Source organism: Tamandua tetradactyla, chromosome 5 (assembly GCF_023851605.1).
Source record: "Tamandua tetradactyla isolate mTamTet1 chromosome 5, mTamTet1.pri, whole genome shotgun sequence".
NCBI lineage: Eukaryota > Metazoa > Chordata > Mammalia > Pilosa > Myrmecophagidae > Tamandua > Tamandua tetradactyla.
The window spans coordinates 187,516,864-187,534,378 of record NC_135331.1 but is presented as its reverse complement, the minus strand read 5'-3'; the positions used below and the strand labels follow the sequence as shown (position 1 = coordinate 187,534,378).

The window sequence follows — 17,515 nt, the reverse complement described above, 5'->3', positions numbered from 1 at the left end:
CAATAGAGGAAGGATGCTCTTCGCAACAAAAGATGCTGGAACAACTAGATATGCACAGGCAAAACAAACAAACAAAAGCAAAAGAACCTTGACATAAACCTAGGACATAGTTTGGCAGTTTCTTTAAAAACTAGGCTTATACTTACCACATGACCCAGAAATTACACTCCCAGGGATTTATTCCAGGAAAATGAAAACTCATGTATACACAGAAACCTGTACATGACTGTTCACAGCAGCTTTATTTGCAACAGCCAAAAATCAGAAATAACCAAAAAGACCTTCAAAAGGTGAATGACTATACAGACTTTAGCACATCTATACCACTGGGACAGTAATTAAAAGAAACAAACTATTAATACATGTAACAACTTGGATGATCTCAAGGGCATTATGCTGAGTGAAAATGCCAATTGCAGGTCATATACTTTGTGGTTTCTTTATAAAACATTATCAAAATGACAAAATTAGGGATAGAGTACAGATCACTGGTTACCAGGCATTAGGGATGATGGCTGGAGGAGGTGAGGGCTAAAAGTGCAGCACAAGGGAGATCTTTGTGTAGAATAGTTCTATATCTTGCTTGTGGTAGTGGTTACAATCATCTACACATGTGATAAAATGCACTGAATTACACACATACATTGTACCAATGTCAAATTCTTGGTTTTGAGATTGCACTATAATTACGTAAGATATAAGCAGTGGAGGAAACTGGGAGCAGGGTATCTCTCTCTGTGTTACCTTTGCAACTCCATATCAATCTATAACTATTATAAACTAAAAGGTTAAAAAAAATAGCTATTGAATATGAAATGCAAGGAAGTTCTAATAAAGTGACTCGAAGAAAATAAGTCAGATTTCTCCATAATCTCTATCTTTCAGCTTTGGGAAAGAGAAAAGAGTTACCTTTAAAACCTGGTTTTGAAAAATCCTTGGTGTTGTTTACAATCTTCCAGTTGAGAAATTTTGTTATTAACTGTTGACACAATGTAAATTAGATTAGATTCCTTACGTAAAGTTACTAAGAGGTTAATATTAATATTTGAAATGTATCTAGATTTGACTGCATGCTGTCTCTCTTCAGAGATTAAATCCCACAGTCAACTGTGGCTAAATTTAATTACGTATAAATTTAATTCTAAGAAGTACAGCTCTTCAAACTACTTATAATTAGCTTTCAGTTTTGAATAGGAAACAAAATGGAAACAAAAGTGAAACAGAGGCCACTTAAAATGAGTAAAACATAATTCCTCAACAAAGTTTAAATACTCCTATGTGTTTACTGGAGATAAAAATTATACAGATAGACACATCTCACAACTAGTCAATATTTTAATAATCCACAAAATTAACATATATGTAAAAAGTGTTCTCACAACTATTACCATCTAAAATACTGCATCATATAGTTTTCATGAATGTGTTCGCTGACTTCTAACCTCTGCTCTTCTTTAGAATTACCTGTGAGGGGTAAAAAGAAGAGTCATATTATGTCTAAGGCAAATTTTAAGTATAATTCCTCAACAAAAGGTTAAATAGTTCTATGTGCATAATATGCAAAAGTATGAAATTATAAAACTCATTTTGGAAGGTGATTAGGGAATGTTTTGTCTTATAAATGGTCTTAAAGTTCTCTAAAATAGTCTGCTTCTCAATGAATATAAAACATGTCTAGATTCTCAAAATCTGGTTTTATAATAACCTTGAGACATTAAATTCTTCAATTATAACCCAAGAGTGTCTAGATTAATGGCTCCAACTTGAGATTTTTAGACAACTTAGTGATCAAGGAGGTTAAAGAATATTCCAAAACTCGAAAAGCATAATATAAATCAGGCATTTAACAACTATAAAGCAAAACAAATTCACTGCAACATCAAACTTCTTATATTTTGGCTGGAATTACACCAACTTGGAGACCAAGACTGGTCATTTTATACTGAACAGCTTGTTAAGTTTAGTTTTCAAAACATATATCCCATGGGTGAAATAAAACAAAAGGAGATCTTAAGTTGTAAAATGGCTGGGAACATTAAGCCAAAGCATCTCCAAAAATTTTTAAAGAACTTTACTACTTTAGGTATACACACCTATAGTTTATTAATTAAAAACAAACCAACCCTAAATTTCAAACTGTATCTTTCTGTCTTTCTCTTTAAGCTCCTAGGTCTCACTTTACCTGGAGAAAAACATTTACACTGACCCTTAGTAGTCCAGAAACTTGCTGGAATGTTCATACTTTCAAGAGAACATGAAGCCCCTGAAAAAATGTCACGGCATGCACATTTCTAGGCTTCAACAGAGACCACCAAAGAAGTCTATACTCTAGGCAAATATTTCTCTATTCTAAGGGTAATATGGGTACTACAAAAAAGAATTATATACTCAAATAAATATATTAAATGCTCAGTATATATGTACTGAAATATATTTATAAAAAGCTGAGTTACATGAAGTTCAAATTTCATTACTGCTATTATGTCATAACCTCTTATAGTAATATATGACCATTTAAAAGTCTGAATGTATATTATTATAAGATATATACTAGATAAGTTTATCTAATATACATTAGATAAGTGTTAAGTTACCTACACTTATCTGACTTCAGCCTTTCATGGTAGGACAGCTACTGACATCTCTTAGAATTAATGTTCTCAGAATCAAATTTGGAAAACTCTGCCCTAGGCATCATACTCTCACATTATATAGAAATACCAGTAAGAAGCAATCTTCCGTACTTAATGAAATTTAGTTCATAAGGTACCCAAATCTCAAAAAAGTCAGAAAATCAAATAACTAATTAAGAAAATTTAAAATAATCAAGAAGTGATTTTGATAAATTTCAAGGCAATAAACCTTTTCTTTTATATATAGCCCCCTAACAATCCTACAGATTCTAATTCAAAGGTTAATTTTCCTCTAAATGATGATAAAGCAGTGACTAGTCATCTTTCCATCAGAAATTCGTAATATACACATAGGGAAAAAAGATCTAACTCCAAAATTAAAATCTATTAATATGAAAAGCCAAGCTAAACTAACTGTCAAATCAGGCGGAGGCATGAGTTAGGTGATATTTTTAAAGTTAATTGTTGTTCAAAGAAAGAAATTCAGATTTCACCTTTGCTGCAGCCAGGACATGCTCCTCTTTAATGACTCCACATTTATTCTCACAAGCATTTTTCCTGGACTCTTCTGCTAATCGATGAATAAACAGTAAACAATTCAGATGTACCTTTAAGAGAGAAAATTCAAAAGGATTTTTAAAAGTTAAAAAACTGATATTTCAAAACAATGACTATTAAAAATTAAAGGTCCCAAAATTTACTATTGTACTATTTACTACTGTGATTAAAACATTTAACTTTTCTATTTAAAGCTACACAGAATTTGGTTTAGCATAGGCCCAGCAAGAGTCCAGAACAGAAGACCTAATTACTGCAATACATGAAGCAAGGCTATTTAATTAAAGCACACCAAAGACCAAAAAATAACAATATTGTAAAGCATCATTATATGTCAAAACAAGTAATCCTGCTTTTGTTTCCAAACAAATTTAAATTTATAATAATCTAAAATTTTCAGAAAATGTAAAATCAAAACACAACAACAGCCATCTCTCTTTCTATAACCCAAGGTCTAAGAAGACTGTTTAGGAAGATATTTAATTTGAAATATCTATTTAAAAACATGTTAATGATTGATATTTTTAAAGTTTGATAATTGAAGATGTTCAAAGCCAAGTTACCTGCCATCTGACAACTATTAGAAAATAATCATATCTACTATAAATAACCTTTACAGTTCTTTTTAAAAAAAATATTTAGAATAGTTAATATAAGCAGAGAGTACAAAATTCAAAAGCCTAAAAAGGACTATAATTATATAAAATGTTATTGTGTGAAGCGTGGTGAAGAGTATATAGAAACTACTGTTTTTGCAACTTCCTGTGAATCTATAATTATTTCAAAATAAATATATTAAGTCTAAAAAGGGATCGTCTGTTAAAAAATAAGTCTTTCTTCCCTACTGACCCTGTCAAACACGGTTGCCAAATTTTTGCATACTCTTATTTAAATATGCACAACACTATGTCAAATATTTTACTCAAAAGTACCTACTCCAGTCTGAAAAGCTGCTGCTCAATCTACATGCACATGCTTGTGAAGACAGTTAGGGCGCACACAGTCCAAACAGGACGGATGGTAAAGTGAGCTGCAGCCCTATCTCCATGCAACCGTTAGGATCATATCTAGTGCTCCTTTATATCAAATATTGTTAACATCTCCAACCTTTCCTTATGAGCGCACCCTTCCCTTTGCAATCAGATGAAAATTCATACACAATACTTAATACTCAATATCCTAGGGTACTGCATACAAACACATTCCCACAGTTGATGAAATGTTAAATAACTAGATGTTGATGGATTGAATTATAGACTCCCCAAAACTACACTGAAGTTCGAATCCCCAGTACCTCAGAAAGTGACCTTATTTGGAAATACGGTGGTTACAGATGTAATAAGGCAAGTAAAAATGAAGCCATACTGGAGTAGGGAAGGTCCTTAACTCAGTATGACTTTATCTTCATAAGAGGAGGAAATTTGGACATAGTCAAACAGAAGGGAGAACACAGAACACATGGACTGCCGCTGAGTCACCAGAAGCTAGAAAAGGCAAGAAACAAGATTTTTCCCTGCAAACTACAAAGGAAGCTTGGCCCTGCTGACACCTTGATTTCAGACTTCTGACCTCCAGAATAGTGAAACAATAAAGTTCTGTTGTTTTAAGCTGCCCAGTGTGTGACTTTGTTACAGCAGCCCTAGCAAACTAAGACTAGGTAATTTGGTGTTTTTAATGCTTTATATTATTCAGAAATCTATAGTGAACTGTGATAGATATTTAAAAGTTCCTTTGTTGAACAATTTATTTGGATTTAGCACATGTACTTATAGATACTGGTCCTGAGGATACATACACATATGATATCAAATAAACAATCAAATTAAGGCGTAAAACAAACAAAACAAAAAGCCAGTGTAAAATAACAATAAAACAACAAGAGAAGAAATTATGAATGAGTAATTTTGAGCAAAATGAGAAATTATGAAATACTTAGACAATCAATTCCACATATAATTACCATAAACTTCCAACATTAACTGAACACTCAGAATGCTCAAGGCATTATGGTAAACACCAAGAACACAAAAAAATTCTTAAAGTCTCCAGTCTAGTGGGAGAACCAAACTCATAAAGAAATAAAAAACAAATGTGTGACTAGATAACAGCAATGTGAGGCATGTACCTAGATGAACAGACCTTGAGGACAGTATTTTGAGTGAAATAAGCGAAAAATGAAAAGACAAACATTGTAACGCCTCACTAATATGGACTAACTATGATGCGCAAACTCTTAAGAATTGAACCCAAAAGCATTTAAGTTATCAGGGGAAGGCTTATTGTAAAGGTTCCTCGATTGTAAGCTCTTACAGCAATCACGTTTATTTCTCAGTTATAACAGTTATTTCTAAATTCTGAGATGCTGAGTTCTTTGTGTATAACCTGCTCGGTCCCTGGAACTTCAGGTATCTGTGTGACACCTAAGACTCAGAGCTAGCGTTCTACAGATCTAAAAGTTAGCATTACCCCATATAGTAACTGTTTTAAAAAGCTGAAAAAAGAGATCAGACTTCAATCAGAGATATGGATGAAGCTGATATGGTTAGGACTAAGGCAAATCAGACTAAGTGTTTTAAAACTTCAACTTCTGTGTGAGACCAAAGGAAGAGATGATTATTTGGTGCAAAGTTTATATTTTCTGTAGTACACTGATTCAGCTTGTATGGTCAGTTTATTGGAACACTATAATCACATGGGACCTTGAATAGGGAGTGAGATCTTGTTGGTTTGTAGAAGCTAGTGTACTGCCCCGATACATCCCAGAATAATTTGGGCAGAGAATATTTGCAAAGTCCTCTTGAGGAACTGCAGAAAAATGTGGAAATATTAAACTTCCCCACTTGGGAGAGTACAGATATTCTCTTAAGTATTAAGGACTACCAATTTAATAGGCCAAGCCCTCGATCTTGAGGCCAGCCCTTATGAAACTTATTCCTACAAAGGAGAAGCTAAGCCTACTTACTATTATGCTTAAGAGTCACCTCCAGAGAACCTCTCTTATTGCTCAGATGTGGCATCGCTCAAAGCCAATTCTGCAGGTAAACCCACTGCCTCCCCTGCCACCTACATGGGACATGACCCCCAGGAATTGTGGGATTGAGAAAGACTTCTTGACCAAAAAGGGAAAGAGAAATGAAACAAAAAAAAGTTTCAGTGGCTGAGAGATTCCAAATAGAGTTGAGAGGCCATTCTGAAGATTATTCTTATGCATTATATAGCTATCCCTATTTAGTTTTTAGTGTATTAGAATAGCTAGAAGAAAATACTTGAAACGGAACTGTATTCCAAAAGCCTTGATTCATGATGATGACTGTATAACTATATAGCTTTTACACTGAGACCATGTGAATTACGGAAACCTTGTGGCTGATATTCCCCTTAACCAGTGTACGGATGAGTAAAAAAAAATGACAAAAGATAAATATTAATAGGGTGGACAAGGGGTATGGGATGTTTTGTGTGTTGGCTTTCATTGCTATTTTTATTTTTACATGTATCTTTTTTTTTGCAGTAATGAAAATGTTCAAATATTGATTGTCCTGAATATATATATGAATACATCTCAATAAAATTGCATTTAAAAACGGGTTTCCTTTTTAATTTGATTTTTTTCTCTGAAAACGGTATCATTTTTGCAGGAAAAACAATTGTCCACTTTAAAATTTAAGTGGACTATTAAACAGGTATACGTTAAATTATGTTTTATGTTTCAAAGTAAATTGAATTTCTTTGAATAAAATATGCAATTTGTAAAACTAACAAACAAAAAAAAAGAAAAACACGTACAGGACAGTGAAAGATAACTGTCTAATCAAAGCCAAAGAAAGCAAGCATTCCACCTGAGAAAAGAGCTTCCTAAACCCCACGAGGGCAACTGCTTGGAATTCCACCTCCTTTCTTTTCTGTGCCACAGGGATCCCACCACACTGTGGAGCCCCTCTGCCCATGGACCCCTTTGGGACAGAAAGGGGTAGATGAAGGAGGAAGCAGACTTCTTGAGAAATTTCTGCCAACCATCTGCAACAGTCTCCTGGATTGGATATCCTTGATGAGGCACATTTCCTCCTCCTCCTCCTCCTCCTCCTCCTCCTCCTCCTCCAGTTAGAGTTGGACCCTCACTAAAGAACCCAGAATAAACTCACCTGTGCTACCTTTTATGCCCACCACAGGGGTGAACAGAGCAGCACATACTGCCTTCTAAAGAAAGAACAAAAAGGAGGGCAGGAGATATTAGAAGTACTACTTTTACGGGGGGAAAAATGACTCAGAGATTAAATTTTAGAGTAGCCTAGCAAAGGAAAAAATCTTTCAAGGAAGCAATAGATGGGAGACAATGAAGAAGGCGATAGAGAAAAGAGGTAGTGGAAAAAGTCAAGAACAGCTTGAATGATGCATTGCATTCCCAGGACTGTCTCCCTGCAGTATGCCCTGGTTACCCGTATTTCCTTAGCCAGATTTCCTGGAAATTACTTTTAATGGCTCTTCGACTCAAGGAGCCTTTGTGACACGCCACAGGAGTTGCTACCTATGGCTTAAACCTAAGGAAGTAGTGCTCATTCTTCTAAAGTGTTCCAAGCATTCAACACACAAATTCCGAAATTACTTAAAGAGAAACATTTTTGTACCATGATTTGGGTGGGGCTATTTGTAGCGAAGCATTTTGCTTCAGCTACATTATGCGTCAAACAGGCTTCAGTGGTCAGGCCTGAAACTCGAAAAATGCGTGCTTTCCTATCTGTCTAGGAAAATTAACTCACAGTTTATTCTACGTACAAATAAACTTTCAGAGCAGGGTTCTTTAGTAAATAGCCTCAGGTACAGGAAATATGTCTCATTAACAACATAAAAGGAGGGAGGAAGGCGCTTAAAAGACATGAAGCCAGTAATACCATTTACAATAATTAAATTAAAATGACCCGGCCTGAATTCTAAACTCTTGTTTTAAAAGAGTATATCTTTCACACCCTTGGCGAGTACACTAAGCAGTGCCACCCTGTTCCTCAAATCGAGGTGATTCCCTTAAACAAAGGTCCAGATGTCTACGTTTCAGCGAGGCCCGCAGCAACTAAGCGTCAGGGACATGAACGGACGGGCCAGGCTGGGGCAAACGTACGAATCACTGCTGGAAAGGCCTTCCGCGTGGGCCGGCGGCAGCTCTGCGGACCGAGGCCGGGGCTTGGTCCCCCACCCGAGGAAGGGTGGCAGCTCACCAGCAAGTCGCCTCTGGTCTCCAGACGCAGCTGCGGCTTCTGCCGCTTGAAGACGCGCCTTAGGAAGCCGCGGGGAGCTTTCCGCCTGATCTGCTTCCTCTGACGGACCGTGGTCGTGAGGGCCATCCTCCCCCTCGGGCACCAGCAGCCCCGGCCTCCGGCGCCGACACAGCGCCGCACTCGCGCCCGCTGGGGCGACCAGAGCCCCCCGGGCCCTCCGAGGCCACCTCAGACCCCAAAACCCGGCCCCCACGTTCGAATTCGCCGCCAACAGCGGGCCCCGGGCGCTAGGTAGTGATGTCACTCGTGCAAGTCCCGCCCCGGAAACGCCTGGCCGCAGGTCGGAAAGGCCGGCGTGGGCGGGTCTCGGGTGGTCCGTGACGTCATTCGAGAGCGACGACTTCCTTCAGTTCTCTGCACTGTTATCCGTGCTCCTGTGTTCGTAGAGGTGTTGGGAAATGCTGGAGAGGGGTGTTCGGCCAAGGCAGCTACGCTTGCTGCCCGAGCTCTCATTCCACGCTGAGCTTACAAAGCAGATGCACATGCTGTGCTTGCAGTCAGTGGAGTGTGACGTGATAAAGAGGTTGTCTTCAAATTCTAATGAAGGGCTTTTGTATTTTGTTGTTCTTTGAAATAAATGACTTTTTTTTAAGTAGATGAATAGAAATAAGTTTATGATGCTTTATTAGGATTTCTAAAAAACCAATGCCTTCCTAGCAGGGCATGACTTTCTGATATTAACAGCTGACACTTTACACTTTTATATAACTTCTCCTACCTGAAGGCTTTTCATAATTCTAGCTTTTCTTTACAAATGCTGCCCCCATTCATTTTAAGGCCACTCTTACTTAACCTTGCAGTATCTCTGAGCTGTACTTTTGAATGCTAATTCATTGAAGCCTGTGCTACTTCTCTAAGCAATTAACTTCCCCACCTTCTGTGTTACCACACAAGGAATTCTCAAACTTCTTTTTGCACCAGAATCACACAGAGTGCTTGTTAAAACACAGTTTGCAGAGTTTCTGATTCTCTAGGCCTGAGTGAGGCTTGAGAATCTGATTTCTAACAAGTTCTTTAGTAATGTTGAGGCTGGTGCTCTTGGCAACACTCTTTAGATTTCACACGGATTCTAATTGTCCTTGCCTCTAATACTAGATCTGTAATTATGCGATTTCAACATCCACACAAATGATCCTTCTACTTCCCTGGCCTCCCATTTCCAAGACCTACTCACTGCAAATGATCCTGTCTTCCACTCTATCAGCCACTCGCTTTCCTGTTTATACATTAAGACCTGACATCACCAAAATCATATCCACTCTATGTTCTTCAATTAATATATATTTCAATTATTTAACTTTTCAACCCCATTTCCTAGCTTCTGAGCACAGTCTCACCAGAATCCCAAATAACAACTTTTAGATGCCACTTGGATCACTGTCTTATCTTTCTGTCCTGCCTCCTACCCTCACACCACCTCTTACCCTTTCACCTGTAGAACATTTCACGTCCTTATAATCATTCATTTGCATTTCTCCTCAACTTTCTAACCAGTCTCTTTTCTTACTTATACTCACCTGAGAAAATCCCAACCCTGCTTAAATGAAAAATTTCCATCCATTCTAGGCTTACATCTTGGTTTAAGAAAAACAGAGACAGGATATCTGGTCTCAGTTGAAATTCATAACCACTCAATTGGGTGCTTTGCACTGGTTGCAATTCTTTGATTTTTCCTCAGTCCATTGATCATTCCCTTCTCCTAGATATGCATGCCTTTTCTTCTTTCCTCAAACTTCCCTGTCTAATCCTTATTCTCAGTCGATATCTTTGCTTCACTGAGAAATCAGAAACAACTTATAGAGACTTTCTGCATGCTCTTACCATCACATCGAGTCATCAATCTCCACTAGCACCCAGGTGCTCTGCCTGTGCTCCTGAAACCATGGGCAATCTAAAACTGGTTTGTCATGACTTCCTTTTTCTATAACTTTTCCTTCTGAGCTTGTTTTTCAGGCTGCCAACCTTAACCATGAGTTCTAGAGTTCTATAACTCGTGTTCTCTCAAGTTCTATACTCAAGCATGTGCAGAAACACAGACTCTTGTCCTTTAAATGAACTTTGAGACATCAAGACAAAGATTATCCCCCTTATGATGAGGAGGAAACATTGGAAAGAAATGCAGTGTGAAAGGGCCTTCGATAAGAAAAATCCATCTAAAGTCCACTCTACAATTTGTGGACAACTGAATAATTAAGTTCAGTTGAACTATGCCAAGTCAAACCTCCCCACTTCTCATTACCATACAACTTCCCTTTGTTTTCAGATCAAGGAGACAGATTTGAGACTTGCCTCCTATCTCCTTGCCAGGTGACCTTGCAATAAAACTGTTTTCTCAAAATCACAGTGTCATAGTATTGGCTTCTGTGCCTTGGGCAGTGAACCCTTGCTCAGTAACACTCCTGGGACATGGATAATTACCTACCTACAGCTAACCGCTCCATTTGTGCCCTAGGTCCCAGCCCCCTCCGCTTAAGTTTATTCCTCTAGGACTTCTCCCCTCTCTTCTGCTCCATTAATTTCCCTTCTTTACTGAATTATTTCCATAAGCATATGCACATGCTGTGTTATCACCAACCTTTCTAAAATGCTCTTGACCCTACCTTTAGCTATAACAAAACTAGAAAAGATTGTTTAAATTTGATGTCTTCAATTCCTTTCTTCCAATTCTGTCCTGAAGCCACAGCATTCAGACTTTTGTACCTATCTCTCCACCAAAACCATTTTGTTCAAGGTCAACAATATCCTTAAGACTTTTAAATCCAATAATCAGTCTCAAGCTTCAGCTTATTACTGACCTGTCAGCAGCAGCGTTTGCTGGGTTTTATGATTCTTCCCCCCATGAAATATTTTCTTTGTTTGGATGTGTGATGGTCAAGTTCATATGTCAACTTGGTGCCCAGATGTCTGGTCAAGCAAGCACTGGCCTATCTGTTGCCGTGGGAAAATAATGAGCATGTTTGTTGCATCCACAGCTGATTACATCTACAGTCAGCTAAGGGCTGTCTTCTGCAATGAGTGACACTTAATCTAATCACCCAAAGGCTTTAAGGAGAATTCAGAAGAGAGAATCTCTCTACTTTAGCCCACCACCCAACCAACATTTCTGGGGAGTTCATTGGGGACCTTCATCAGAGCTGCCAGCTCACAGCCTGCCCTACAGATTTTGAACTCTTGTGTCTGCACAGTTATAAATCTCATAGTTACAGATATCTTGTTGGTTCTGTTTATTAGTTTGTTAATGCTGGAATGCAATATACCAGAAATGGAATGGTTTTTAAAAAGGAAATTTAATAAGTTGCAAGTTTATAGTTCTAAGGCTGAGAAAATATCCAAATTAAGGCACCAATGAGAGGTTATCATCATTCAAGAAAGGCTGGTGCCTTCCAGAAAACCTCTGTCAACTGGGAAGGCATGTGGCTGGTTCCTGCAGGTCCCTTGATCCTGGGCTCCGTTGCTTTCAGCCTCTGTTCCTGTGGGGGTTCCTCACTTTCCTTCTCTGGGGCTAGCTTTCATCTCTCAGCTTCCCTTGGCTCTCTCCAGGTTCTGGCTTGCTTAGGATCTTATGGGGAGGCGCATGGCAACACCTGCTGAACTCTGCCCATATCTAGGCATCTGCTCTCTCTGTCGACCCTCCAAGCATCTCCAAACATCCGTGTCTCTGTCAGCTCTGAGGCAACTTTTCTCCAAGCATCTGCATCTCCAAACTTTTGTGTCTGTGTCTGTGTCTGTGTCTATGTCTGCATCTGCACCTGAGTGTACATCTCTTAAAGGACTCCAGTAAACTAGTAAAGACCCACCCTAAATGGGTGGGGTCACATCTCCATCTAATCAAAAGTCCACACCCACAATTGGGCATGCCACATCTTCATCATAGGGTCTCACCCACAACTGGGAACATAACATCTAATCAAAAAGATTTCCACTCTACAATATTGAATCAGATTAAAGGACATAGCTTTTCTGGGGTATGCAACACTTTCAAACAAGCACAGTTCTGTTTCTCTAGAGAACCCTGACTGATACAGGACGCTACTTTCTTCTGATTTTCCTCCTACTTTATGATCACTCCTCTGTCACCTTTCCTGGCTCCTCTTTGATCTCTAAATCTTGGCGTACCCCAGGACTCAGGCCTCAGACCTCTTTTCTTCTCTGTTTACATTCATTCTTCGTGATCTCTTCAGTGTTAAGGCTTTAAATACAAGCTTATTATACCTCCATCTGAATTCTTTCCCTTAAACTCCAGGTATGCATATCATCTTTACTGGATTAGAATTCTAAAAGGCATATTAAGCATAGCACACCTGAAATTAACCTTTGATTCATCGATACCTCTTGCCTATCACAGCTGAGGACAGTTCTGTCCTTCCAATTACTGAGGCCAACTGTTTGGAATCAGCCTTGGGTCCTCACTTTCATCCCATATTCAATCTTTTCAGCAAATCCTGTCAGCTCTACTTTCAGAATCTGATCACTTCTTAATACTTCCATTACTACATCTCCTAGCCAAGCCACCATCTCTCACCTAAAATACTGCAATACCTTCCTGACACTTTGCCTGCTCTCTAATTATTCTCAATAGAAGAGCCAGATTTAACTCAGGTCATGTCCCTCTTCTCCTCAAAACTCTCTCCAGTGGCTTCCCATCTCTCTCAAAATAAAAGACAAAGTACTTACAATGACCAATGTGGCCTTACCAGGCCCCGTAGGTAGACACAGCTATAAACACACAATTAACTCCCTGACCTTATCTCCCTACTCAATATAGCTCACTCACTCACTCACTCTCCTCTAGCTGTAATGGGCTCCTTGACACACCTGAAATGGTTCAAACACACCAAACACCATCTACCCTCCCCACCTTCACCAGCATGTTGCATTTTCTATCCCCTCTGGCAAGAATGCTTTTTCCCATTTATCTGTATAAATGACTCCATCAACTCCTTCATGTTTCTACTCTGCCAAGTATCAAGAGTTTTCTATTTAAAATAGAAACACTACACATCTACATACATATATGCCTAGAAACACGCATGTGCATACACATGTACACGTGTCTGGTAGTGTGCTAAATCTGGCATCTCTTCCAAGCTGTTTCCAGTCATATTACATTGATATCCAGAAATCAGTCATGGTTGGGATATTCACACCATGAAAACCAACAAACACTATCAATCAGGATTTTAGATTATTTCTTTGTTTTTCTGGAGAGCAAGTTTTTAAACATTTACCAGCAAGCCACTGCACACATTCATGCTGTCCTGAACTCCCCAGCCCTCTCTTTCATTTATTTTTCTCTATAGCATTTTTCACCATCTAATATTTGCTTCTGCTTATGGACATTTTTTAATGTAGCTTTATTTATAAAGAAGGGAAGTAGAGGCAACTAATATTCATTAAAGGGGAACAGAAATACATATTGTCATGTATATTAGTTTCCCATTACTGCCATAAAAAAATTGCCAGAAACTTCATGACTTACAAGGCAAATTTATCATCTTACAGTTCTGGAGGTCAGGAGTCCTAAAATCAAGGTCTTAGCGGGATTCTGTTTCTTCTGGAGGCTTCTTGGGGAGAATCCATTTCCTTGGCTTTTCCAGTTCCTAGAAGTCACTTGAATTCCTTGGCTCAGGGCCTCTCCTTCCATCTTCAAAGCGCATCATTCCCTCTTCATTCATCACACATCGTTCTCCTGACTCTGACCCTCCTGCTTTTCCTCTGAAAACCTCTGAGATAATTTTGGAGCCACCTGGTAATGTTATGATAATCTGCCTATCAAGATCCTTAATTTAATCACATCTGCAAAGTCTGTTTTATCGTGTGAGGTAACATATCTTCAAGGTCTGGGGATTAGGATGTGGACATCTGTTTTTTGGGAGGGCATTGTTCTACCTCCCACAGGCTCTTTTCCTGGTTTTGATTCTAGAGCAGTGCTGTCCAGTAGATCTCGGCACTCATGGATACATTTTATATCTGCTCTGTTCACTGTGGTAGCCACATGTGGTTATTGAGCAATTAAAATATAGCTAGTATGCCTACCTATATTTAAATATTAATTACATTTCATTGTAATTAATGTACATTACATTTAATATCCACATGAAGCTAGTGGCTCCCATGTTGGACAGTGAAGTTAGAGCAAATCAACAGGTAATTCTAACAAGTCATTCTCTTCAACAGATTCAGAAGTAGGTGAAAGGCAAGGAGTTGATTTTGAAGAAAACTATGAATATATCTACACTTTTCATGCTTTTCACAGTGAAAATACGTTTGTATTGACTAAAATTTTACTTATTTAAGAGGATATTTAAGTGGTATATAGGAGTAGTAATTTTCCTTAGCCCTTTAATGAAGCATGTCCCTGCACATTATCATTTTTTATATAAAAAACTATATTGGTAGGGCCGTTATGGATGTTATTATTTCCACTTTACATAAAATGAAATAGTCAGGGAGTGTGAGGGCCTAAAGTAAGAGTTTAGATATACAATTAAGGCATTGCCCACATGTTTTATTTTTCCAATAGGTTACACTCTTTAAGTGTAAGGGAAACAGCTAAATCCTTTAAAGGTTTTCCTTTAAAACCTTCTCTTTTTTTTCAGCATGGGCAGGCACTGGGAATTGAACCCAGGTCTCCAGCATGGCAGGTGAGAATTCTGCCACTGAGCCACCGTCACACTACCCAAAACCTTCATTTTTTAATAGACTTTTTACCCTTATTTTTTAAAGACTTAGAGAATAAAACAATGGAAAATCTCACCATCTCCTAAAGTTTCAAAATTTTCTCCTTTTAATTCCAGTTTTTCTGTAATTTAAGTTCCTTTGATTCAAAGGGTGAAAAATCACAAGGCAACTATTGGATCCTTGGCCTAGGCTGCTGGAATCTTCTCTTAAAATGGGAATTTCAGGACATCTGACAGCCCTTAACCCTCAAGCCAGGGAAAGCAGAAGGGAATCTAGTTACAAAGGCTGGTTCTGGATGAGAAGAGCAGGGATACAAAGAAAATACGTATTTCCCTTTCTCCCAACCAGTTCTCCTTCTAATGAAAAGTTTGCTCTGATTTGAAAGGACATTGCCCTTTTGATAGTGCTGTTTATGTCAAAATAAAATTGGTTCAAGGCAAATTATTCAAGGACTTTTTTTTTTATCTCCATACTATTCTAAGCGGTTGGTGTGCGTGAGAAGAAAAGTGCATTAAACTATTGAGAAGTTTTGCTTTTTTGTACTAAATTTATCTCTGCTAAGATTATTATTTGAAAAATATTGTTACATTTGCTTTTCAGAATCTACTCTAAGGAAATTATTCTAAACATAAAATTCATTTTGTGTACAGAGATTTAAAACTAGTGCACCGTTGGGAAATGGAACATAACACAGCCACATGAAAAACAATGTTTATGACATTTTTAATAGACTAGTGAGAGGTCCATGTGAATGTTAAGAGAGAGTAAAATACCCACATACCAAGTTGAATATATGATCTAAAGAATATTGAGATATTCAATTTCATGTGCATGGAATATGCACGTGCACCCACATACAAACACATAAAAGAATGGGAAGGAAAATACTAATGTGAACATAGTTTTTAGACATTGGGAATGTGGATAACTGTTTTTCTTATTTTAAATATTGTCCAAATCTTCTGTAGTAAGCATGTTTTTTGAAAAAAAATTAATTTTAGCTGATTGATGCTGAATATAACTTAGTATCTTTATTGACTACAGTTCATTAAAATATTTATGAAGAAAACTTACATCCAAAAACTGAAAGAAATTAATTGATAACACCTCTTGCATTTGACATAATCTTGAAAAATAACTTGATCTGCTTGTGGTAAGTTGTTGCAATAGTCAATCCTGTGGAATACGTTTCTAGGTAACGTATTCTGTCAATTTCCACTATAAGATCATTTTAAATGATATGAATGATTTAGAAGATTGCGTTGGGCTTGCTTTCCTGTACTCATTAACAACACAATCGTTCACACTAATTAGGTAGAATATTCCAGTTTATTAAGAGTTTTGACACACTGCTTCATTAGATCCTTAAAAAAAAATGTTGATTACAAAAATGGTTGAAATAAGTTTCATTCTGCCTGATGCCGCACTGTTGCCAAAAATTTACGTAACTTTAAAAAAATCACTGTCATGGAGTCATTCGTCATATGTGGAATACAGATTTCATAAACGTTTTGGAACTGGCAATATTTCAGTTTTTCCTCAGTCCAAGTATAAGACAAATTGCTCCAGAAACTATGGAAAATTTCACCTGATGTGTGTGGTCTCTTAATTAACATTCATATTTCAAATGTTTTAGCTCAGCCAAGTGCATCTCGTCTTATCCTCTATCCCTCACCACCTGTCTCTTTTTTCAGATTTGTGTCTATTTTCCAGTATTCAAAGATGTTGCATTTGAAACAAATCCTTGTTGTGAATGCCAAGAACCTTAGACTTTCTGATAAGTTTTCAGTGATGAAAAGATACCTTTGAACTAGGACATAGCAATTCAAAAGAAATAGACATTGCCAGGAAATATAAGTGGAAATAAAAATCATAACTTAGAGTGCAAGCTTTTTGCTAATAATCATTTTTCTGTAACAGCTTATCACCAGCTTGTATACTCCGAAGAACAATTGCTACCAGAACATTATTTGGAACAGAATAGGGCAAAAGAAGAGAAACACTTCATTAAAAAAATTTTACTCAGTTAAAAAAAAGTTTTACTCAGTTGATGAAGGGGCCCAAAATGAACCATCATGAATTAGCTAAAAACAAAACTAGTGACCCCAGAACGTTTTCAAAATTATACTGCTTTCTAAGGACAAATTCTGAGGAATTCTTACAGAAAACTGAATGACATTGATTAACAAATTATCAAGAAAAGAAGACTAGACTATCCATTTCTTGCTAGGTAAGCATTTATTTCTCCTCTTTCCTCAAAATTTCCACAATAGTTTTTTTTTCCCCCAAAAAGCCAAGAACATTTTAAGCAAGCGGGGAAAACTCCAAAATAATTTATTATTTAGAAAGCTTTACTAAAATGTAAGAGGGGAG

At 37.6% G+C, this 17,515-nt stretch overlaps 1 protein-coding gene across 4 annotated transcripts in view; it reads right to left on the bottom strand.

Annotated features, from left to right (window-relative positions):
* The window catches only part of CENPW (centromere protein W), a 35,728-nt gene extending 26,787 nt beyond the window's left edge, over positions 1-8,941 (bottom strand). For 2 of the 4 annotated variants that reach the window (XR_013176446.1, XM_077162834.1), the window contains exons 1-3: positions 8,402-8,915; positions 3,128-3,241; positions 1,389-1,464 (exon numbers count right to left, since the gene is read on the bottom strand). Coding sequence is in view for 3 of the 4 variants with exons in the window: in XM_077162834.1 (XP_077018949.1) it covers positions 1,438-1,464; positions 3,128-3,241; positions 8,402-8,527 (267 nt within the window). In the remaining variant the exon portion in view is untranslated. Of the gene's footprint in view, positions 1-1,317; positions 1,465-3,123; positions 3,242-8,304 lie in introns of those variants that run through there. The other 2 variants (XM_077162833.1, XM_077162835.1) reach the window with 2 other exon arrangements.
* Positions 8,942-17,515: the final 8,574 nt, after the last annotated feature.